Below are 23232 nucleotides of genomic sequence, written 5' to 3'. Positions count from 1 at the left end.
GCGCAGCCCGGCGCGTTCGCCCTCGCGTCCCGGGAGGGGGAAGAACCACGCTCAGGTGCTTTTCAGAAACAGACCGCACGTGCTTCTGCCGGTCTGGGAAGCCAGAAGATGAAACACCGCGAAGGACTGTTCCAGGCTATGAAAAATGACTGCTAATTTAAAGAATAAAAACTGACCCAGGTTGTCAGTCATTTCCCCTAATATCCACGTGAGTTAACTCAGAAAAGTTACCCGTTTGCTTAGAGCACGAGTGATTCGGTTTGTACGGGAAGAAGCTTTGCAGGGTAGAAGCCACAAGCACAGGAGTCATTCTGACTCCGCAGAGGCTGACGGTCGGCGAACCAGGACGGAGGAGTTTGTGGAGTTTTAGGCCAGGTCGCAGTCTCCCCATCATCCCCGCCAGGTGCCCTGAGGACCGCGGCGGCGCCCCACCCGACGGCGCTCTGACTCCGCCGGGCCGGCCGGGGGCGCGCGCGGCCGCGTCGGGCCGCCCCTCTGCTCGCGCCGCCGCCTTAGAGCCCGCAAGGCGATTCCTCTTCCGGGGCAGCGCGGAGGGGCGTGCGGGACCCGGATGCAGACGCGAGCGCGTCTATATAAGGGCCCGGCAGGCCGCATGCGTGCCTCTTGGAGGAAGACGCGGTCGCTCTTGCTGCGGCGCCTTGGGCTTCCCGCTCCCGCTCCTGACTCACCGCTGTTCGCTCTCGCGGAGGAACAAGTCGGTCAGGAAGCCGCACCGCAGCCATGGTGAGTCGGGGGCGTTCCGGTCCGGCCTCGGCGGGGGGGGAGAGGGCGGGCGCGGGGGGTGCCGGGCTGGCGGGAGGAGACGGGACTCGCTTGTCCGGGGAAGGGGCTGGTGAGCGCGCTCGTCCCCGGGAGGTGATAGGCTGTCTTAGAGGTGCTTTTTCTCACCTGTGGGACAACAGGCTTTTAAGGACACCGGAAAGACTCCCGTGGAGCCCGAGGTGGCGATCCACCGGATTAGGATCACTCTGACCAGCCGCAACGTGAAGTCGCTGGAGAAGGGTCAGTGCGGTGGCTCGGGGCCGGGGGACGGACTCGGGGCGGGAGCAGGGGCGAGCTGGGCTTGTGAGGCTCGCGGCGGCGAGGCGCGTCGCCCGAGGTGGTCGGCCCCTCGGCGTGGCCCGCCCTGCCCCCGCCGTTGGCGATGAGGAGACGCTTACTGGGTTGAGGTCCGGTGATAGTCGCGTACGCTATTCTGAGCCGGCGGCCTTGCGGGCCGGTGAGGCCGCCCCTGTCGTGAGCGAGGGCCCAGACGCTTTTCCCCGCTTGCAGTGTGTGCCGACCTGATCAGAGGCGCGAAGGAGAAGAATCTCAAGGTGAAGGGGCCGGTGCGGATGCCCACCAAGGTGAGAGCCTTGGCGCTCCGGGGCGCGGGGGGCCGCCGGGCGGCTTCGGGCCGAGCGTGCAGCCCTGCTGCTCGGGGCGCCCCGCCGGGAGGTTGGGGAGCGCGGCGCTCCCGCAGCCTGGGTGTCTGGTGTCCTCTGTCTTCCGCTGCAGACCCTGAGAATAACGACGAGGAAAACGCCCTGCGGGGAAGGTTCTAAGACTTGGGACCGTTTCCAGATGAGGATCCACAAGCGCCTCATCGACCTGCACAGCCCTTCCGAGATCGTCAAGCAGATCACTTCCATCAGCATTGAGCCGGGAGTCGAGGTGGAAGTCACCATCGCAGATGCTTGAGCCAGCGGCTCTAATAAATTGATAATCAGCCGTTAAGCTTCGTGGGCTCTTATTCCGGACCCTGACGGGCCTTAGGGAGGGAGTCGTGCCCCGGAATTCATTCCGCCTTGTAAGCAGGGTGACTAGAAGTAGGTGGGTGGCCCGGGTTCTGCTCTTCCTCGTTGCGTCTTGCAGGGCCCGCTGAGTGCGTTTGCACGTGACGTTGTTTGAACGCTGCACTGCATTAGCTACAGAACGTGTGAGACCTCGCTTGCGTCGGTGGTGAGCACATGCAGTGTGGCCGCCTGTGGGAGCCCTTCCCAGGAACACGGGTCCGCGTGCTACTCCGGAAGACCTGACCTGATAGGTACGGGGTACTGTCCAAAGTTCCTGGGGCGATTCTCGCCGTACAGCCATGGTGAAGAGCGTGCGGGCTAGAGGGCAGGTGGCACCTTAGGTTTTCCAGCCCCGCCTCTGCCAGGTGCTCAGGGCTCCTTTTAAACTGGGCGAGTTTCGAAGTGTTTTTGAAACTTTATTAATAAATTTTATAGACGCCGGTGCCTTGATGTTTTAGATTAGGAGAGAAACAATCGCAGTGCTTAGATTAACGTTAGGTTACGTCTGTAGACGAGCTTTACATAAGCTCCTTGCAATTATCTTTAACTGAACGTATGTGGGTCATTCAATAGGAAGCTACATTAACATGTAGTTTGTACGTAGATGTTAGCTTCATAAGTTTATGTCAGCCTTAGGTCCAAAAAGCGCATCGCATAGGTGACGTTCCGTTTATTCAGGCCCCTGTTGGCGCAGTAGAGGATGACACTGCTTAACTACTGGGCTCTACTTACGCGTTACGTCGTCTCGAATATTCCCGTTGTGTAGACATAGGAACTGGATTTGAGGTTTAACTTGCCCGGTGTCCGTGGCTTAATAGCACAGCTGAGATTTCAATGGGCGCATATGGGTTGAGAATCCATCTAGATGTCCCATTAAAGGTATTACATTTTTGCTATTAGTTTATAGTCTGATGGATTTGCTAAATACGTGTATTTCTGTTAGAGAAAATTTCAAGAAGTATCTCTGACAAGTATATAAGCATTTTGCAAATAATAAAATTCTCCTCAGAAAACGGCCTCGCGTTTGCTGCTCGTAGTAGGATCACAGTGATGAGATGCCCGCCTGTCCCCTGGGCTGCGGCCTAGTCCTCTTTGGACCGCCTCGTCCGCGGGCTGCAGTTACCGTCTGTGCGGTTGTGTACACACTTCTGTGTGCGCCCGGCTGTGTGCCAGGCGCCAGTGCCTCAGCGCCCACAGACCCTCCCGCTCTGTGCTCCCTCCCAGCGCGGCCACCACGTGCCGCACAGCCGTTCAGACGTGGCAGCTCTCATCCCTTAACCCCCCCTGCTGTTCCTTCCAACATCCAGCTCCTTTTGATTCCGCATTTTTTCTCTTAGCAGGTCTCCTCAAAACACGGGATTTTGAAAAGGGATTTCAGTGGCACAGAACCTGGAAGGAGCTATGCTAAGGTTAACCATTTGTAACAGCCTTAAGCCAGATAGATCGTCAACTTTCATTAAACTAATTAGCTTGGGGAAACAGGAAGAATTGAAGGTTTCATTGTAACTGTTCTATAGGCATTGGGCTGTAAAGCCTTCAATAGGAGTTAGACAGGAGGAGTCTGGTTTGGTGCCTGAGGCGAGCAGTGGTCCATTGGCCTTTCCTAGAGAAGCTGGTGTTCTCAGTTTAACGCTAGAAGCTGGGAAGGAAATAATCAGCCTGGCAGCGAAACTGCTAACTTGTCCTCTAGCCCAATTTTCAGGATTCTCTGCACTAGAAGTGCAGAGAGCTGTTACGGTAGCAGTTAAGATCATTTTAAAATTCAAGTACCTGATAATGTGTGGTCCCCAGATGGAAATTCCAGCAAGCTTGTTTCAGTACTCTTTAAGTGTATTGCAACTCAGAAGTCTTTGGAGTATGTGATCAATATCCTGAGAACTGGTTGTAAAAAGATCTCAGTTCTGTGAAAACTAAGCCACTTAACGGCTAAAGAGTAGATTATTGTGCAAAATATGCCTTCATAAGTCAGAAGGTATTGAAAGAATAGCCTAATGGCTTTCATACGGTCTGAAGTTTAGCCGATGGCATGCGACAGTGACTGATGCTTCACAAATTGTAATTTATCACACTCAAATAGTTGGGAGTTGTATTTAAGCTGTAAGCAGTATTTAGGGCCTGTAATACAGCTAAAATATGGCACTTAAGATCTGGGGAGCTGCCATTATCTTCAATCCCCTAAACATTCAAAATGCCTACTTGGAAATAAAACCCCTACAGGGCCTTTAAGTGTTACTAGCAACAAACCGAAGTTAAGATAGTTTACATAGTGGTGGTGATGCCAGTGATTCTGCATCGTAGGCCAGCTTGTATGGGTTAGGGAGGGAGAGGAAGGTTGAAAATGGGAGGCCTCGGCGGTCCTTACCTCGTTCCCTTTAGGGTCACAGAGTACTTCTCTTCGAGACACGGTGGCTACACGTAACGCGACAGGAACATGAGGCTGTGCATTGCTAGATCACATTTTTTCACCTGACATCCCTAAGTATGTGTTCAGGATCTGGGATGTCAAGTGAATGGGCAGGAGTGTAGAATTCTTGGCCGTGCTGTCAAATCTGTTCCAAACTTAATTGCCTGGATATGTGGGCTTGATACCTCTTGGAGCCTCAGTTCTCATGTGCAAAATGAAGGTGCTTGTATTTATCTCAAGGGCCTGTTGGGTGTTCCTTTGTCTCTGGGAGACATTTTCCAACAAAACCAAGACTGGTTTGCTAAGTGCATAGATTTCTCCCACGGGGACCTTGATTTCCAGTGGGTATGTGGTACACTGCTGACCGGTGATATTGGTCAGATTACTTACAAGGGCGTTTTGAGAAGTGTACTTGAATCCCTAGGGGCCTGGCCTTTCTAACTGCATCCTTCTTCACCAAAAAAGTGACTAAGCTGGTCTAACTCTATTGGAGAACCCAGCAGAGCCAAAATTTCAACCTTTTGAAAGTAAGAGGAGCTAAGTTAGTTCTTAACTTCCTTCATTCTCTGAACAGTATATTTCACTTTCTTAGCAAATTAAACTTCCAGAATGAAAGAACTTGATCCTTCTGTACATTCTGTCCTGTAAAGTGCTTTTCTTTCTTTATATAGAACCCATCTCAAAAGGTATTGTTAATATTATATTCAGAACTTTTCATGTGAATATAGTGTATGTGATTTTTATCTATCTCCTCTTAGCTATATAAAATCTATATCTCCTTTTTAAAAATACAAATGAGACAATACTAAACATTCTGTAAATTTTTGTCTTTATGTATCTGGGAGATGTTTCTCTATCTGCACATACCTCATTTCTTTCAATGAGTACTGCATTGTATGAGTGCACCTTAATTTATTTAACTGGACTCTTCTTGATGGACTTAATAGACACTTCCCACATTTTTGCTATTAAAAGCACCACTTCAGTAAATATGCTTTTAATATTTTCTTTGTTCACTTGTACAACTATATAGGATATGTTCCTGGAAGTAAGAATTGTAGATATTTATATGTAGTGGCTGATATAAAGGAATTAGAAAGTCACGTATTAAAGAACATTTACTATGGGTGTGTATATGAATGTTTTTCTAGGGTAGATAAAAGAAACTAAGATACTATCAAATGGATGCCTTCAAATGACTGTGCCCATTTATATTCCCACCAGTAGTGGAAATGCAGTAACGTCCATCTGGTGGACAAAAAAAATCTCATTATTTTAGCTTTGCCCTCCATTTGTTTATTTTCTCTTTCTGAGGCTCCTATTGATTGGATAACCTTCTGGAGGTCCTGTGTGTTGCTTTCTTTCATATGCTCTTTTAGTCTTTTATTATGTGGGATATTTCTTTGACTTTCTCATCTAGCACTTTTATTGATTTATTTTTTCATGTTGTCAATTTTTTAAAAAAAATTCCCTTGTTCTGGAAAATTTCAAACATACGCAGTAGAGGGAATGGTATAATGAACCCACTCAGCTTTAAGGATTGTCAACTGATGCCAGTCTTATTTCATGTATAACTCCATCCTCTCCCCCAATCAACCCTCAAATTATTTTGAACTTAGTCCCAGACATATTTTTTTTTTATTCAAACAGAAAGTCACAAAAATTATAATCATCCTCATCAGTTCACTCAGTCCCATGTAATTAATTTTTTTTTCATCTTGATCTTTTGTTAGCACTTTCATGAGTTCATCAGTTTTCCATTAGAGTTCTGAAAATGCTTATTCATTCACTTCAGCAGTATAGTCAATTACCAGAAACCTGTATTTATCAGTCTTTTCCATGAATTCCTTGAAGATGAAACCCTTTTATAGGAACATATTTGCAAAAGCATCAGAGTACACCCAGAACTGTCTGTAAATGACAAAAGACTTAAAAATAACCACGGTTAAAGATTGGATGAAAGTTCATAATAATGCAGTTGACAAGGAACCAGACATATTTTTGATGCACATTTTTCAGTGTATTCACTTCAAAAAGATAAGGACTTTTTTTTTTAACGGTTCAGTAGTGTTGAGTATATTCACATTGCTGTGCAAAAGCTCTCCAGAAGTTTTCCATCTTGCAAAACTGGAATTTTACACCCATTAAACAACAACTCCCCATTTTCCCCTCCCCCTAGCCCTGACAACTACCATTCTAATTTTTGTTTCTGAGTTTCCTACTTTAGATACTTTGTGTGAGTGGAATCCTGCATAATGTCCTTAGGTTTATCCCTGTGCCATGAGATTTTCTTCTTTTTTTAAGGCTAATAATTCCATTGTGCTTATATATATACATATATATACCACATTTCTTTATCCATTTATCCCTTGATGGACGTTTGGCTTGCTTCCACCTCTTGACTATTGTGAATAATGCTGCAGTGAACACAGGAGTACTAATATCTCTTCAAGATCCTTTCACGTCTTTTAGATATATACCCAGGAGTGGGATTGCTGGGTCATAGGGTATAACTATATTTTTTTATTTTTTGAGAAACCTTAATGTTTTCCATAGTGGCTGTACCATTTTACATTCCCACGAAGGGTTCCAATATCTCCACATCGTCATCAACACTTTATTTTCTGGGTTTTTTGATAGTAACCACCCTAATGGGTGTGAGGTGATAGCACATTGTTTTTTTTGTTTAACCTTTTAAACATGGCAGAGTATTCAATATTGAAATATAATAACAAAGAAGCTGGTTTCTAATTGCATTTCCAGTTTATACCTTGAGTATTATATCTTTGAGCCTACCAAATTTTTCCTACCCAAAATTTTTTCTTTTGCTATAGATTTCTAGTTTCATTCCACTGCAGTAATTTTGTGTGTCCATTTCTTTCCTCAAATTTAGAAATGTTTTGGCTGTTATTTCTTCAAGTAAGCTCTCTGCCCCTTTCTCTCTCTCTTCTCCTGGAACTCCTATAATTATTGCATTGATCTGCTTGATGGTGTCCCAGAGTCCCCAGGCTCTTGTCACTTTTTCATTCTTTATTCTTTTTGCTCCTCTGACTCAGTAATTTCAAATGACCTGTCTTCCAAGTTTGCTGATTCTTTCTTCTGCTTAATCAAGCAGTCAAGGCTGCCACTAAATACCTGTATTGAAATTGTCAGTTCAGTTTGTGTATTCTTCAGCTCCAGAATTTCTGTTTGGTTCATTATATAGTTTCTCTCCCTTTGTTGATATTTCTCACTTTGCTCATGCATCGTTTTCCTGATTTTCTTTAGTTGTCTGTCTGTGCTCTCTTTTAGCTCATCGGCCACCTTTTATTATTTTGAATTATTTGGTAATTCATAGATCTCTCTCTAGGGTTGGCTTCTGGAGATTTATTTTGATCAGTTGGTTGGGCTGTTTCCCTTTTCTTTGTATGCCATGTGATCTTTTATTGGGATTTGGGTATTTGGAAAAAATCAGCCACCTCTCCCAGTCTCTATGGACTGGCCTCGTATGGGGGAAGTCATCTCAGCTAGAGATTTAGGGGACCTCTCAAACCTTTTCTGGGGATGCATCTTCTCTGGGCTCGTGTGTATGATTTCCTAGTTAGAGAGACTTGCCACTGTTTTCTTCTCAGGAGCCTGCAATCTCTTACTCCCTCTGGTGTCTGTCTGTGGTACTGCATTCCCCATGGTATAACTTGGACAGAACATGACTTTGTTCTCACGGGCCCCCAACCTAGCATCCAAAATCCACTTCCTTCCCATCAGTGCCCTGAGTCAGAGAGACAGAAACTAGTCCCTTAGGCAGCCCCTCAAAAAGCCAGAACTTTGGACTCATGTTTCACTCTTTTTCCACTCCCAGGAGAGAAGCTGGGAGTTTTCTTCTGGTCTGTCTGTCCTCACGGGGGGAGTTGGAGGGACTAGGGCAGGCAAAATGCGAGGAACGTTCTTACATCCTGTGATGTGGCTCTTCTTGGCTTTGTGATCACGTGGTGCTGCAGCCTCTTACCTGGTTCCTGGAGTTCTCACAAGTTATTACACTGTGGTCTGTATATCCCTGCTAGGTTGGTGTCTCTGCGTGGGAATGAGGGTCTGGGGCTTCCTGTTCCCCTGTCTCGCTGATGTCATTCTAAGGACTCTCGCTGAAATATAATCAAATATCATTGTTACCACTAAAAATAGCAATAATCTCTTAATATCCTTAAATATCCAGTAGTATTCAAATTTCCTTGAGTGTTTTTACTGCGTATATATTTGAATAGGGATCTAACTGGTTGATGTGTTTCTCAAATTTCTTTCAATCGAGTGGTTCCCCTTCCATCTAAGAAATCATTTAAATACACACAGGCCTCACTTTGCATGGGACCAGAGAAAATAAACACGCAAGCTGAAAACATGCGAAATGGTCCTAATAATCAATAGGAAAAAGTTATGATTGTTCTGTGCCTATAAAATTTTACAAAACATTAAAAGTCTTTTGCTTTTAGTTATAAATGTAAAGGGAAATGTAAAATAGTAGAACTGATATTTAATATACTATCATCTAAAACATTAGTAATATTGAGAATTAAAGTATTCTGTCTTTGTTAAAAAAAAAAAAAAGCAAAAAACAAAACCCCAAACTTCATCAGTAGTAGTTTGAACAGTGCTTGCCTTCTCATCACATAACTTACAAGCATTTTTTTCTATGCCTTGGTGAGTTGTCATATTTCTAACTCTGGTCATGAAATATTTCTAGATTCTTTTTAATGTGTAGCTTTTTAATGGTATCCCTCTGGGACATCATCGTCCTTCTCATCACAACAGCTTTCCTTATTCATCTCAGTAAGTCTGTCTTCACTAAGTCCCTTTGGCTGCATCTCTGAGCCTCTCAGTGTTGCACTGTCAACACACCCATGGTCCACTGTGTGTTCCATAACCCCGTTTACATTTGATTCAGACTTCACTTCCATCGTTCTCACGCTTTGTTTCTTTGCTGTGCTTTTGTCTGTTGGCCAATTTCCTGTTCTAGCTCTCCATTTTTGTAAAATGTCACATGGGTTTATTGCTGGGAGACACGGCAGCTACACAACTACATGCTTTGTTGTCTTTGCTGCCTCTGAAGATTGAATAACAGATGCATGGTGACCAATCACTAGACTTTGACATTGCCATGTGTGTGTTATTTACTTGGTGAATTGTGGACTGAAGAGCTAGCCGCAGTTTATCCTCTGTGCAGTTATTCACAAATGATACACTGTGGTAGCTGATACAGGAACTGTGTTGGTGGGGGCCGGTGGTGTCTGCCTCAGCCGTGATAACTGAAGCTCGCGCTTACCAGAACCTTGCAGAGCAAAAACAGCCTGCACTTGTCTTAGGATCATCTTATGTCTTGGGGGCAGTTGTCCATTTACTTTGGCTTTTCCTTTTGAAACTCTGGGAATCTTTGTTTTCTTTTATTCATAATTAGGAATTATAATTAAGCTTTTCTTTCTGGTACCGGTCTGGATTTTCCCTCTTGTGTAGATGGACCTGGTTCTCTGATACGCCTTCCTTCACCATTGGAAGGATTTCCATGGACTGGAATTCCCAGTAGGGCACGACTGTAGGGAGTCAACTGCTATACTGGGGACCTCACAGCAGACCCCACTACATGAAGAGCAGCAGTTGGTCACACTTGATACTTCATCTCTTCCCAGGCGTCATTCGACTTACAGATTGTTCCTCATCCAGGACGCGTCTCGTTAGGAAGAGAGGTGGAGTAGCGTGGTGTGGGGCAGAGGCTCCTAAGCCAGGCCATCTGTCCTCAAAAATGGACTCTGCTCTTTTCTAGCTGAGGCTGTCAGTTATTTATACTTTTGTATCGTAACTTTTCTCAATAAAATAAGAACAGTAGTAGAAAATGCCTTGTGGAATTGTTTGAAAATGACATGAGTTAATAATATTTTTAATGTATGTAGGACAGTGGTTGGCACAGAGTAAGAGCTATTTAAGTGTTCGAAAATGAATAGCTTTGAATTTCAAGAAATGAAATGGATCTGAAAATACGGCCCCTTTAATTTCTTGTCTCCACATCTGGAACAGTTCCCTGAATACAAGGAGGTTTAAGAAAATTTTTTTTTCCTGATTAAAAATCAACTGGTTTCAGTGGTGACTGCTTTTGCAGTTAAGTAGGCAGTTAATAAAAAGTAAATGAATAAGTTTAAAGGACCAAGTGTGTCCCTGACAGGCCACACAGGCATCATAGTAGCAATTAAAATGAATTTATCGTACAGCCAGCGAAGAGAGGGAAGAGACACAGCAAAGCTCAGTGACAAGATTCCAAACATCTGTTTGCTTCTATTTTTGGTAATCATTGCATTCTCACAGTACTTCAGTCAAAGCTGGAGGAAAGCAAGAACACTACCTGTTTAAAGCCCAACAAAAAGACCATAATAAAATATTCAGCAAAAGTTCTAACAGGACTGTATTAAACAAACAAAAAAAAGAACTATGGACATTGTTGTCCTGTGAGCACTTGTAAGGTGTTTTTAATCATATTATTCACTTATGATTGAGCATATTGTACATTCTCAAGTGTCTTCATTTCTAAAAGCATCAACACTGAGCAGGAATCTTTTTCAAGGACAAATCCCATAAAACTTGGCTTTAAAGAAAATGAGGGAAAACCCACGAGAGCAAGAAGTAAATTGTCTTTTAAAACAGGAAGGAGAAATAAACCAGTTACACTAAAAATAGGAAGCCTCACTGATCCCAATTCAGCCAGTTGTTGCCATGATGTCAGAAAATGATGTTGACAGATGCATGTTCCTTAAAGATGCCTTTTATTTTTCCTTTGAAACAATCTCAAACTTGCATAAAAGCTGCAAGAACAGTACAAAGAACATTTCATCAACCATTTGGGTAACAATTATCAACATGACATCATCATCCAAATACTTCGGTGTGTATTTCCCCCCCACACACACAACCGTAATAGAGCCACCAAAATGAGGACGCCCGCCTTGATCTCATCCTCACGTCTCGTTCAGGTTGTGCCAGTTGGCCTAATTTTGCTCTTTAGAGCACAGTACCCAGACCAGAATCGGGCATCACACTGAGTTAAAGGCCTCTTTAGTATCATTTAGTCCAGACCTGTTCCTCAGTCTCCCTTGGACCTTCATGACCTTGGCACTTCTGAAGGCTACAGGCATTGTAGTTTGGATGCTTTCCTTACCCTGCTCAGGCTGCAGCACCACTCAGGACTGGCTCCTGCCAAGTCTGCCCTCCTCCTCCACTGAGACCTTCCCGCTCGGCCGCGATGCCCTGGGCTAAGCTGGGCTGCTGCCCCCGCCACCTCACCCGCTCCCTGGGTGGAGGGTCACACCCACGGCTGAGCTGCTCGTGGAGAGAGGGATAACGGGGAAAGAAAAGGAAGAGCCTTAAATAGTCTAGAGAAATAGATTTTAGTATTTGTCTAAACATGAATTGTAGCAGACAAAACTTCGAACCCAGTTGATGAAGTCATTCCAAGCAGAATCACAAATTTTAAACAAATACCTTTCCGTTTATGTCATGAATCTCAGGGGAGTATTTTGAAGGGTTAAAAAGTGGTCATATTTGACTATGATTATTCACTTGGTCTTAAGCATTTTATGTGTGTACCCCAAAATGATATTCAATGTTTTGCCCAAACTGAAGAATGAAATCGGTAAATTATTGTATAAAACATTTAAAGTAGTTACAAGTTATTATGAAATCTGGGTTTATATTCTATAGTGATGTAGTCAGGGTTCTCCAGAGAAATAGAACCAATTTTATATATATATATATATATATATATATATATATATATATATATATATATATATATATATATATATATAATGAAATTTATTGAAATATATTAAATTTATTGAAATGTATGAAATGTACTATAAGTTGTCTCAAGTCCCAAGATCTGCAGGGTGAGTCAGGGAGCAGGAGACCGGGAGGGCTGGTGGTGTAGTTCGTCTGAGCCCAAAGGCCTGAGAGCCAGGGGAAATCAATGGTGAAGTTGTAGTCTGAAGACCAACAGGCTGGAGACCCAGGAAGAGCCAATGTTTGTGTTCACATCTAAAGGCAGGAAGAATCCATGTCCCAGCTCGAAGGCGGTCAGGCAGGAAGAGTCCCCTCCTGCTCCCAGGAGGGTCAGACTGTGCTCTATGCAGGCCTTCAACTGACTGGATGAAGCCCACTCGCATTAGGGAGTGCAATCTGCTTTACTGTCTACAGATTTAACTATTAATCTCATCCAAACACAACTTCACAGAAACCCCCAGAATAATGTTTGGCCAAGTACCTGGGCACCTCATGGCCTAGTCAAGTTGACATAAAATTAGCCATCACAGGTGGCAAACCGTGTTCCCATGGGAAGTCCTCCTGGGATCCCTGTAACTACTAGCCCATGCCACCATCACTTCTTTTTTGTTGTTTTTTACACCTGTAACATAAAATTCAGCATCTTAACTGTTTTTTAAGTGTATGGTTCAGGGCGTTAAATATATTCATATTGCTATGAGGGAGATCTCCAGAACTTCATCCCGCAGAACTGAAACACGATGCCCATTAGACAACAGCTTCCTTTCCCCACCCTCCCTCCATCCCGAGGCCACCACTCAGTTTCTCAGGGCCTGACTATGTTAGTTGCCTCACGTAAGGGAAATCAAACAGTGTTTGTCCTTTTGTGACTGGATTTATTTCATTTAGCACCCTCCAGGCTCATCCCTGTTGTAGCATGTGACAGGATGTTCTTCCTATTTAAGGTTGAATAATATTCCATTGCACCTATACCACATCTTTCTTTATCTGTTCATTGATTAATGAGCATTTAGGTTGTTTCCACCTCTTAGCTATTGTGAATATGCTGCTATGAACATGGGTGTGCAAATATCTCTTCAAGACCCTACTTTCAGTTCTTCGGGATGAATATCCAGAGGTGGCGTTGCTGCACCACGTGGTCTGACGTCACTTTTTTACGTGGGCTATTGCAGTGGCCGCCTTGCTGCTATGTCTCCCTGCTTTCACTCTCGTCCCCACCCCCAGGTTCATTGTTTTTTTCATGAGTGTTAAAATTATTTTTTAAATATTTAAAACAGATCATGTCATTTTTCTGTTTCAACTTTTCTAATAGAGACTTCCAGTTTCTGCTTGGGAGGTACAGAACTAGAAAGAGAGTCACTCCCACCCTTACAGCAGTAAGAAAAGCTAAACAAACCTCAAGTCCATGACTTTTCTCAAATTCATCAGGGAGCTGAAGTCTTAAGGCAACCAACTAACCAAATCTGAGGAGAGACGGGTGTCTTCTGGCAGAAACAAGATGCAAGCACTTGCCTACCTGGGGCAGATACAGCTGCCATGAAGAATCACACATATTTCATCTTATATAATTTCTTATTTACTTATTTATTTATTTGACTGCGCCGGGTCTTAGTTGCGGCACACAGGATCTTTGCTGCAGCATGTGGCGTCTTTTAGTTGTGGCATGCAGACTTCTTAGTTGCGGCATGCATGCGGCATCTAGTTCCCCGACCAGGGATCGAACCCAGGACCCCTGCAGTGGGAGCATGGAGTCTTACCCACTGGACCACCAGGGAAGTCCCCTTTCATCCTTTATAATTTCTGTTTCAGAAATACCTCAATTAGAGAATGTTGCATTCAGAAAAATAATTTTACCGATAAAGTTTAATCCTTTAATTTCCAGAGCTTTTCTTTTATTCATTCTTGGTGGAACTCTTCTAAAATGTGCTATACTTTCCCCTGCTTTATTATATAGAATATACCAATTATTTAGGCTTTATAGGCTAGAGGACCACTCTGTACCTCAGGTGCTAGAAGACCATCTGTCCTCAAGGGCCATGGCACCACGAGGGGCTCTTGAATTCACTTAAAGAGATGCTGCTGTAGCTGTTCTTCTCTTCTTTCAGGAAAGCTCCTCAAGGCTCTCTTTCCAGTGGCACAGTGCTTACCGGAAAGGCTACTCTTCGGAAAGAATAAAGCCAGAGTTTAACCACCCTAGCTCTCAGATGGAAGGTACCAGTAGGCTGAGTAGGAATGAACTGGAACCCATCCAGGTCTCTGGTCGGCCTGGTACCCGTATGATTGTATCACCTGCCCTTCCAAGGCTTGGAGAGCGTGCATGAGGTGCTGCACACCCACTAACCCCCAGAGAGCGTGCCCGCCCATCCAGGTCTGGTTATAAGGCTTTCCTAGAATTCTGCGTGATATTGTACCATGAGCTCTTATTTGACAGAGAGCTCTTTGCTTAGGAGCTTTGGCTCTCTAGACATCTGTGGATGGACTCCAGTGAACTCACTTTGAAATTATAGACAAAATTTTGCATGTGCTTATGCCTGACCTTTCTGGAAAGAAGATCCAACAGTTTCATCAGATTCTCAGAAGGAATGAGATGGGCTGAGATGTTACCCCTCTTACTCCTAAGAAAAAGAAGTGACGAAGTGAGGTAATTAGTTTTCTGGACAGGTTCAGTCTGAGATGAGCACCTGGTATAAACAAAGCAATAGAATAAATTGCTAGGGTTACCTCTATAGAATGAGCCCCTGAGGCACCCAAGTATGTACATCACACTCAAGTTACAGTGCTCTCTATACCAGGTCCTGCACCTGGCTTTCCTTCACTTATAGACATTGTTTTATTTTTGCTTATAGAACTATTCTAGTATTTAAAAAATAATCACATAAGATTCCATTGTATGGCTATACCACAATTTATTTATCTGGCACCCCACTGATAGATATTTAGATTTTTTATTCTAGTTATTTTGGGTCATAAACAATGCTGCCCTGCATGTCTTTGTACATATAATTTTGCACAACATAGAGCTGCGACTTTTTGCTCATTCCCTTCCAGTGCAGGATATTATGATTATCTTTTGAACATTTTCCTGAATGATAGGTGAAGGCTGTGTCTTTTACTTTTGCTATTTATTTATTCTCTTAAAGATTTTCATATATTTATGGATTATCTGTACTTGTTTCTCCATGAAATGTATGTTAACATTTGCCGCAATAAATGCGGTCTCTCTAGAGTGTTAAGTGTTACAAGTGCAAAGCCCAGAGTGTGAGGGGAATGGCCCCCATTCACCAATGGATGTGTGATTTGAACCTGCTCTAGAACAAATTATCCATGTCTCTGCTTTCTCTTTTCGATTATTTTTTGCAGGATCTGTTAAGGACAGCTGGAAATCTGATAGAAAAGTTAACTGCCAAAAGAGTAACAATGCACTGATGCACTAAGTAAAGATTTATTAATATCCAAAGTGATATTACAGGATATAATAGGAACGGAGCAGATTAGGAGGCGAACAATTCCATAACATGACCCCAACTGGAGCTGACTATGAACCTTCTTAAGGAAATGCTCATAGCAATCACCATATTTCTGGTTTTTTAAAGGTAAAGAATGCCTTGTTGTAACCATAGATCTCATTAGTATCTATAGAAAAATAATTTTATGTCCTATAATGAAAACTTATAAAACTTCAAAAGGGTTGTGATTATTTTTTTTTTAAAAGAACTTCACTTATTTATTTATTTATTTATTTATTTATTTATTTATTTATTTATTTATTGGCTGTGTTGGGTCTTCGTTTCTGTGCGAGGGCTTTCTCTAGTTGCGGCAAGCGGGGGCCACTCTTCATTGCGGTGCATGGGCCTCTCACTATCGCGGCCTCTCTTGTTGCGGAGCACAGGCTCCAGACGCGCAAGCTCAGTAGTTGTGGTACACGGGCTTAGTTGCTCCACGGCATGTGGGATCTTCCCAGACCAGGGCTCGAACCGGTGTCCCCTGCATTGGCAGGCAGATTCTCAACCACTGCGCCACCAGGGAAGCCCCAGGGTTGTGATTTTTCAATGCAAACTTTGAAGTTTTATTCCTTGAGTAATCTCCCTGCAGGTTTTTGGAAGTTGCTCTGTTTCTTTTAATACATACTTGATTCTTTAAGAGTATATTAAGAATTTGGCTCCACACGAGGAAGAGGGCTGAGCTCTGTGTTGAAGGCAGTGCTTGGTAAATCATCTGCTTTTCTGTAAATTTCAGTGTGGCTATGATAAAATCATGGTTTCAATTCAGTAAGTGTTTGTTTTATTATCTGCACGGCTCAAAGCTAGATGTTTCACCTAATTCAGATTTTAGAGTTTGCCAGGAGCCTGTTAGCATGTGAAATAAATGTCAGAATAAATTAGATTGTAGATAGGGGCAGCAGGTAGGGGGAGTAGGGGAAGTGCCAAGGAGGAGGAAAATAGGGGAAGGAGTGTTCCAGACAGAAGGACCCGCTCACAGCTGAGAAAGAGCATGGCATGGTGAAGGGACTGAGAGAAGTTAGGTGTGGATGAAATATCTCGTCTGGGGTTCATGTGAGGAGAGAGAGAAGGCTGGCGAGGTAAGAAAAGTCAGGTCATGCAGGGGCTTTACTCTATGCTGAGGGATGTAGACTTTATTTTCCAGCAAAGGGTAGAACGTTGGAGGGTTTGGTCAGAGGCGTAAGGTGATGAAATACACTGTTAAATGAGAGGGAGAGAGAAGCCTGAAGGCTGGCAGACCATTTCAAGTGTCCGGCCAAGGCCTGAATGCAGCTTGAACTAAAACAGAGGGACTGGGGCTGGAGAAGGTTCTATTACTATGAGAATTCTCAGAAGGAAGACTCTACCGTGGCTGTGAGTAGGTTGACTAGGAGGAAGGGTGAATCAAGAGTGAGGCAGTGTCTTGAGCGTTGAATAGCCGACAGAGTGCTTACAGAGAACACTGAAGAAGGTTTGTAGGGCTGGATCTGACATGCTGAAGTGGCCATGTGACATCTATGTGCAGATACTTGGTAGATAGCTGGGATCTAAAGATTAAGAGAGGGATCTGAGATGGAGAGGCAGACGTGGGAACTTCAGCACGAAGGTGGTTAATTGCAACTATAGAGATAGGTGAGATGGCCCAGGGAGCACAAATCAAGTGAGACAATGGGCTGGGGGGAGCCCTGGAGAAGACAAATCCTGAGAGGAGGGGAACCCATAAGCGTGGTCAGGAAAGCTAAAGGACCATATGAGGGAAGCCAAAAAAAATTATTTCAAGAATGAGGGAGGTGTCAACTGGACCAAATAAGACACAAGTCAAATAAGATGAGTCCATTAGATTTAGCAAAAATATATAAACGATAGCTTCACAGATGTATGGGGATGTGAGGTGGATTATAGAAGGTTGAAGAGTGAGGGGAGTCTGAGAGAATGGAGGCAGTGAGCACAGACAAATCTGGAAAGTTTGGCTCTAAAGGAGATAAAATAGAGAAAGGGCAAGAGGGCAACAGTGTGTGGTTGAGAGTGGACTTTTGTGTTTTTCCAGAAGAACTTAAGGTATGTTTAAAGGCTGCTGGAAGGAGGCAGTAGAGAGGCAAGACCTGAACACATGGGATGAGAGATGCTGGATGACATCATGGGAGGAGGCGATGCTGGATGACATCATCATGGGAGGAGGAGGTGATGGATGACATGGGAGGAGGAGACAATGGATGATATCATGGGAGGAGGAGATGATGAATGACATCATCGTGGGAGGAGGAGATGATGGATGACATCGTGGGAGGAGGAGATGATGGGTGACATCGTGGGAGGAGGAGATGATAGATGACATCATCATGGGGGAGGAGAAGATGGGTGACATTGTGGGAGGAGGAGATGATGGGTGACATCATCGTGGGGGAGGAGATGATGGGTGACATCATCATGGGAGGAGGAGATAATGGAATGATGGTCCTGAGAAGGTGGGTGGGAGGGAATTCAGAGACAGGTAGAGGGATTCGAAGAAGAGGGGGGACACCTTACCCCTTTTCTATTGTAAGTAGAAGGAAAGAGGTAAGGACATGGTCTATTGGCAGGTAAGTTCACTTGTTTACTCCTGAAGTTCAGTAATTTCTCAAACGTTAATTCCCAGTGTCTCTGTGACTTGGAGAAAGAATCATGAACACATGAGTAAGGAGGGAACTGGTGGGATCCAAGATTGGAAGGGAAGAGAAGGTGAAAAAGCTTGAGGGAGACCAGGAGAGAGAGAGAGCTGACAAGAAAACAAAGGATTACTGGGGTAGTAGGACCTTGATTTTATAATGGCACCAATCTGAGTCATTTTATTACTTTTTCTCTAGTTGCCCTTGGTGATCAAGATTTAAAAATGGGGAAAGCAAATGGTTATGTTGATTCAGGATTGGGGTTTGTCAGGTCATGACAGTGGTGGAAGACATGACAAGGGAGTGGAGAATAATATCAAGAATATCACCAATAGAAAAAAAAACTGATAACCCAATTTGAAAATAAGCAAAGAACTTGAGTAGGCATTTTTTTCCCAATGAAAACATATAAATGGTTAACAGGTATATGAAAAGATGCTCAATATCACTAATCATCTGGGAAATGTGATTCAAAACCACAGTAAGATATCACCTCACAACTGTTAGGATGGCTATTATCAAAAAATCAAAAGACAGCAAGTGTGGGTGAGGATGTGGAGAAAAGGCAACCCTTGTGCACTGTTGGTGGGAATGTAAACTGGTGCAGCCACTATGGAAAACAGTATGGAGGTTCCTCAAAAAATTAAAAATGGAACTACTATAGATCCAGCAATTTCACTTCTGGGTGTTTATCCAAAGGAAAAAAAAAAACACTAACTTGAAAAAATATCTGCACCCCTATGTTCATTGCAGCATTGTTTACACTAGCCAAGATATAGAAGCAACCTAAGTGTCTATCAATGGATGTGTGGATAAAGAAGATATTATATATATTATACATTATATATATGCACACACACAGTATATTGATAGTATGTATATATATACATACCATCAATCACATCTTCTTTATCCATACACACACACACACACACACACACACAGGCACAATGGAATATTATTCAGTCATAAAAAAGAAGGAAATCCTGCCATTTGCAACAACATGGATGGACCTTGAGGGCATTACACTAAGTGAAATAAGTCAGACAGAGAAACAAAAACACTGTATGATCTCACTTGTATGTAGAATCTAAAAACAAAAACAAAAACTGAATTCATAGATACAGAGAACATATTGGTGGCTGCCAGAAGTTGGGGGGTGGGATTGGTGTGGGCAAAATAGATGAAGGGAAACAAAAGGTACAAACTTGCAGTCATAAATAAGTCAGGGAGATGTAATGGACAGCATGGCGACTATAGTTCATAGTACTATATTTTATATTTAGAAGTTGCAAAGAGAGAAGATCTTAAAAGTTCTCATCACAAGAAAAAACATTGGTAACCATGTGAGGTGGTGGGTGTTAACTAGACTTACTGTGGCGACCATTTCACAATATATGCAAACACCGAATCATGATGTTTTACATCTGAAACTAATATAAATTTCTGTGTTAATCGTATCTCAATAAAAAATACTTTTGGAATAAGATCGACAAATTCAATTAAACCTTACACTTCATCTATAGAAAGACTTTAAAAGTCTGCCTGCATAAATCACATCTCTTCTTTATATAGAAAAAGATATATATCAAGCCACAAACATCCCATGTGAGGAGACAGTTATTGACAAATTCTGTTAGAAGAGTAAGTGGGCTTTTATATTTAAAGAGGTGACAAAGGAAATAACAGCTGAAGGATAAAATGGTTTAAAATGGAAAGCTAATTTGTGGAATCTATAAAAGTGATACAGATGAACTTACTTACAAAACAGAATTAGACTCACAGACATAGAAAACAAATGTATGGTCACCAAAGGGGAGAGGGAGTAGGGGAGAGATAAATTAGGAGACTGGGATTAACAGATACACACCACTATATATAAAATAGATAAACAACAAGGTCCTACTGTATAGCACAGGGGACTATAGTCAATATTTTGTAATAACCTATGAGAGAAAAGAATCTGAAAAAGAACAGCTGTATATGTATAACTGAATCACTTTGCTATAAACCTGAAACTAACACAACATTGTAAGTCAACTTCAATTTTTTTTTTTTTTTAAAGACTGATTGATTGATTGATTGATTGCTATGTTGGGTCTTCGTTTCTGTGCTAGGGCTTTCTCTAGTTGTGGCGAGCGGGGGCCACGCTTCATCGTGGTGCGCGGGCCTCTCACTATCGCGGCCTCTCTTGTTGCGGAGCACAGGCTCCAGACGCGCAGGCTCAGTAGTTGTGGCTCACGGGCCTAGTTGCTCCGCGGCATGTGGGATCTTCCCAGACCAGGGCTCGAATCCGTGTCCCCTGCATTGGCAGGCAGATTCTCAACCACTGCGCCACCAGGGAAGCCCTACTTCAATTTTTAAAAAATCAAATTAAACCAAAAAATAATATGGAAGGCTCTCCATTCTGCTGAGCAAAGAAAACAGCCCCCTGACTCTTCTTACTCCCCGAGACTCTGCCCCCCATTTCTCCCCAAACACTGATCCTAACCATCTCCCTACCCAGCACTCCCAGATCCACAGGCACACGCACTCTCCTCTCGGGAAGCAAGGTCTCGACCAGGATTCAGAGAAGGGGGCCCTTCCAGTAGTTTATTTTCATCAACTATTAAGATACACTTGGAGGGGGGGAAAGAGACGCTGCAGATTGCATCCAAGGCCAAGGAGCCAGTGCCAGACAAAAACAATTTTTAAATACAGCTCAGAATCTGTTCATCTCCTGCCCAGCCTACACGAACACCAGGTTGTCGTGAAAGAGGTTGCTGTAACAGACAGAAGAAAAGTCCCTGTGAGTCTGAGAACAAAGGGGAGCCTTGGTCCCTAAGCCAGGTAACAATTAGGAGTGAGGGGTGTATCCCTCGAGGACACACCCGCCTTGGTGGCAGGTGGGTCCTGCCCGTGCTGGCGCCTCTGAGTGGCAGCAGCATTGGTGGGCCCCGCGGTGACACTCAGCACCTAGGGCAGGTTCGGCAGCATCTGCTTATTCACATGCCACACGAAGGAAGAATCTGGAAGAACTGCAGGTTGTTAAACAGTTGGAGAGCAGGGTGAGAAAAGTATTCCTTTGTTATTGTTATTTTCATCCTATTTTTTTTCCTGGGCTGGTATATTCTAGGGTACTATGGATTACAAGAACTTCAGACCCCAACTTTAAAACATTTTCGCCCTCCATCCCTTCTACTCCCTTCTCTGTATCACTCCTGAAGCCTTCTTCAGCTCTCAGCTGGACTACTGCAGTAGCACCCCAACTGCTTTGATTGCCTCCAGCCCCTCCTATTTCTAATCCATCCAACACACCTTCATCAGATTGCCTTCCTGATGAATCATCGGGATCAAATTAAGTACAAACCACTCACCATCTCCCTGGTAATCTGGTTCCGGCCCTCCTCTCCAGCCATCAGCTCTGGTGAAGTGACTTCCTTCCCTGCTCCTGTATCCTATACTTACGTCTCTGCCTCTTTCCCATCTGAGTCTGTTATGATCCTATCACTTCTTCGAGGTTTGTCTCAAAGAACACCTTCTCTGTGGAGCCCTCCCTGATTGCCCAACATCGCCCTGCTCTCACCCACCTCTGAATCCCCATAGCACTGCTTGCACCTCTCCCCTCCAGCCACAAGCATTTATGAAGCATCTTTTCTGTGCCAGGCAAGGATGCACAGACATGGCCTTGAGGAGCTTGTGTCTGGAAGGGAGAGAGACACTTCAACAGGTGAATTGTATGACAACCTGATAACTGATGCGTCAGAACTGAAACGCTCTCTCACTGAACCCCTGATAGCACTCTTAGGTAAATGGCAAATTCAGTCTGGTCCTGAGTTAACTTGTGTATCTCCCACACCTCCTACCACCTGTGGACTGCAGCTGATTGTGCTTTCTCCGGGGATGTGTTTTACTCCATCTGGAACCATGGCAGCAATTCACACAGTGCCTGGCACACAGACATTTTTTCCATTCAAATGAGTTCCAGTTGGAATAGAAGGGACAGAAAGTCCTGTTCATCTCCAGTGCACATCCCGCTAGCATCCCCAGTGGCCTAGGAGACCCACGTTCACCTCGTTCTCCAAGCAGTAGAAACGGTAGAGCTTGACCATTTATAGGGGTGCTGGATAGCCTCAACCACAGCTACATCCCTGTCTGGATGTGAAAAGCTTCCCTCACAATATCAGACTCTAAACTAGAAACGATTTTCGCCGAGCCCCAGTGCCTTCAAGGCCTTCGAAACAGGAACAAGATGCAAAAAATAAAACACAGGAAACAAGGAACAAAACTAGATAATCACATCAGAGACAGGACAAAAAATATTTAAATTCCACAGTATTGGCATGAAGTAAAATCAGAGAATAAAAATAAAAACAAAACAGTCAAACGCAGGGGAGCAAAGAATAGAATTGTGGCTATTTGTGGATGTGGGGAGGGGGAAATGGAAGTTGCTAGTGAAACGTATAAAATGTCAGTTATGCAAGATGAACGCGCTCTAGAGATCAACATTGTGCCGATAGATAATAATACTGCATTGGACACTTTAAAATCAGTTACGAGGGTAGATCTTATACAGAGTCTTTTTACTATAATTAATATTACCAAGTGATAGACCAAGAAATCCACAAATGAAATGGAAGATGTCCACAAAAGGAAGATTCTGATCATTACATTCCAGGCAGCATGAAAGAAAGCCAGAGTCTGTGATGAGAATCTCACAGCAGTGGGCACGTCGTGACTACATATATGCAAACATGCACACAACGTGGAGCTGAAAAGTGCACAGGACTTTGTATCGGGAGACGTGGGTTCCAGTTCTGTTCCTCCTTCTTGTTTGTCCTTGAGCAAGTGATTTGACCTCTCTGGGACTTAGATGCCTGGTATGTCAAGGTTGAGACTAAGTGAGATCTCAGCTTTGAATTCTAGAATTCTATGATTATATTAAAGAGAAATAGTTTTTCCCTAATCCTAAATGGATGTGATGCGAACTTCCTCCCGTGACTATAGAGCACCATTAGTAGGAATGGTGTTATACTCCGTAATCATAAGAGGACTCTCTATTGTTTTAATTCTGACTAAAGATCTGAGAATACTGGCATTGACAACCTTGGAGAAGTGCCAGGATTTTTATTTGA

General features: G+C 43.6%; 1 protein-coding gene and 1 non-coding gene across 2 annotated transcripts; both read left to right on the top strand.

Annotated features, from left to right (window-relative positions):
* Positions 1–569: 569 nt before the first annotated feature.
* On the top strand, positions 570–1737 carry RPS20 (ribosomal protein S20). The gene is made up of 4 exons (XM_068526041.1): positions 570–744; positions 924–1023; positions 1294–1367; positions 1519–1737. The coding sequence occupies exons 1-4, from the start codon at positions 742–744 to the stop codon at positions 1699–1701; spliced, it is 360 nt and encodes a 119-aa protein (XP_068382142.1). The 5' UTR covers positions 570–741; the 3' UTR covers positions 1702–1737.
* LOC137751680 (small nucleolar RNA U54) lies at positions 1161–1227 on the top strand. The gene has a single exon (XR_011070924.1). It is a non-coding gene; the product is annotated as a small nucleolar RNA U54 (small nucleolar RNA).
* Positions 1738–23232: the final 21495 nt, after the last annotated feature.

This window comes from Eschrichtius robustus, chromosome 17, assembly GCF_028021215.1.
Source record: "Eschrichtius robustus isolate mEscRob2 chromosome 17, mEscRob2.pri, whole genome shotgun sequence".
In the NCBI taxonomy this organism is placed as follows: Eukaryota; Metazoa; Chordata; class Mammalia; order Artiodactyla; family Eschrichtiidae; genus Eschrichtius; species Eschrichtius robustus.
The sequence above is the reverse complement of the archived record's forward strand: the minus strand, read 5'-3'. Positions and strand labels throughout refer to the sequence as shown.

Excerpts from the sequence above, each read along its gene's own strand:
- RPS20 (XM_068526041.1), top strand. Across the intron at positions 1,024-1,293 it reads CGTGAAGTCGCTGGAGAAGG|TGTGTGCCGACCTGATCAGA; the intron begins GTCAGTGCGGTG and ends CCCCGCTTGCAG. Across the intron at positions 1,368-1,518 it reads CGGTGCGGATGCCCACCAAG|ACCCTGAGAATAACGACGAG; the intron begins GTGAGAGCCTTG and ends CTTCCGCTGCAG.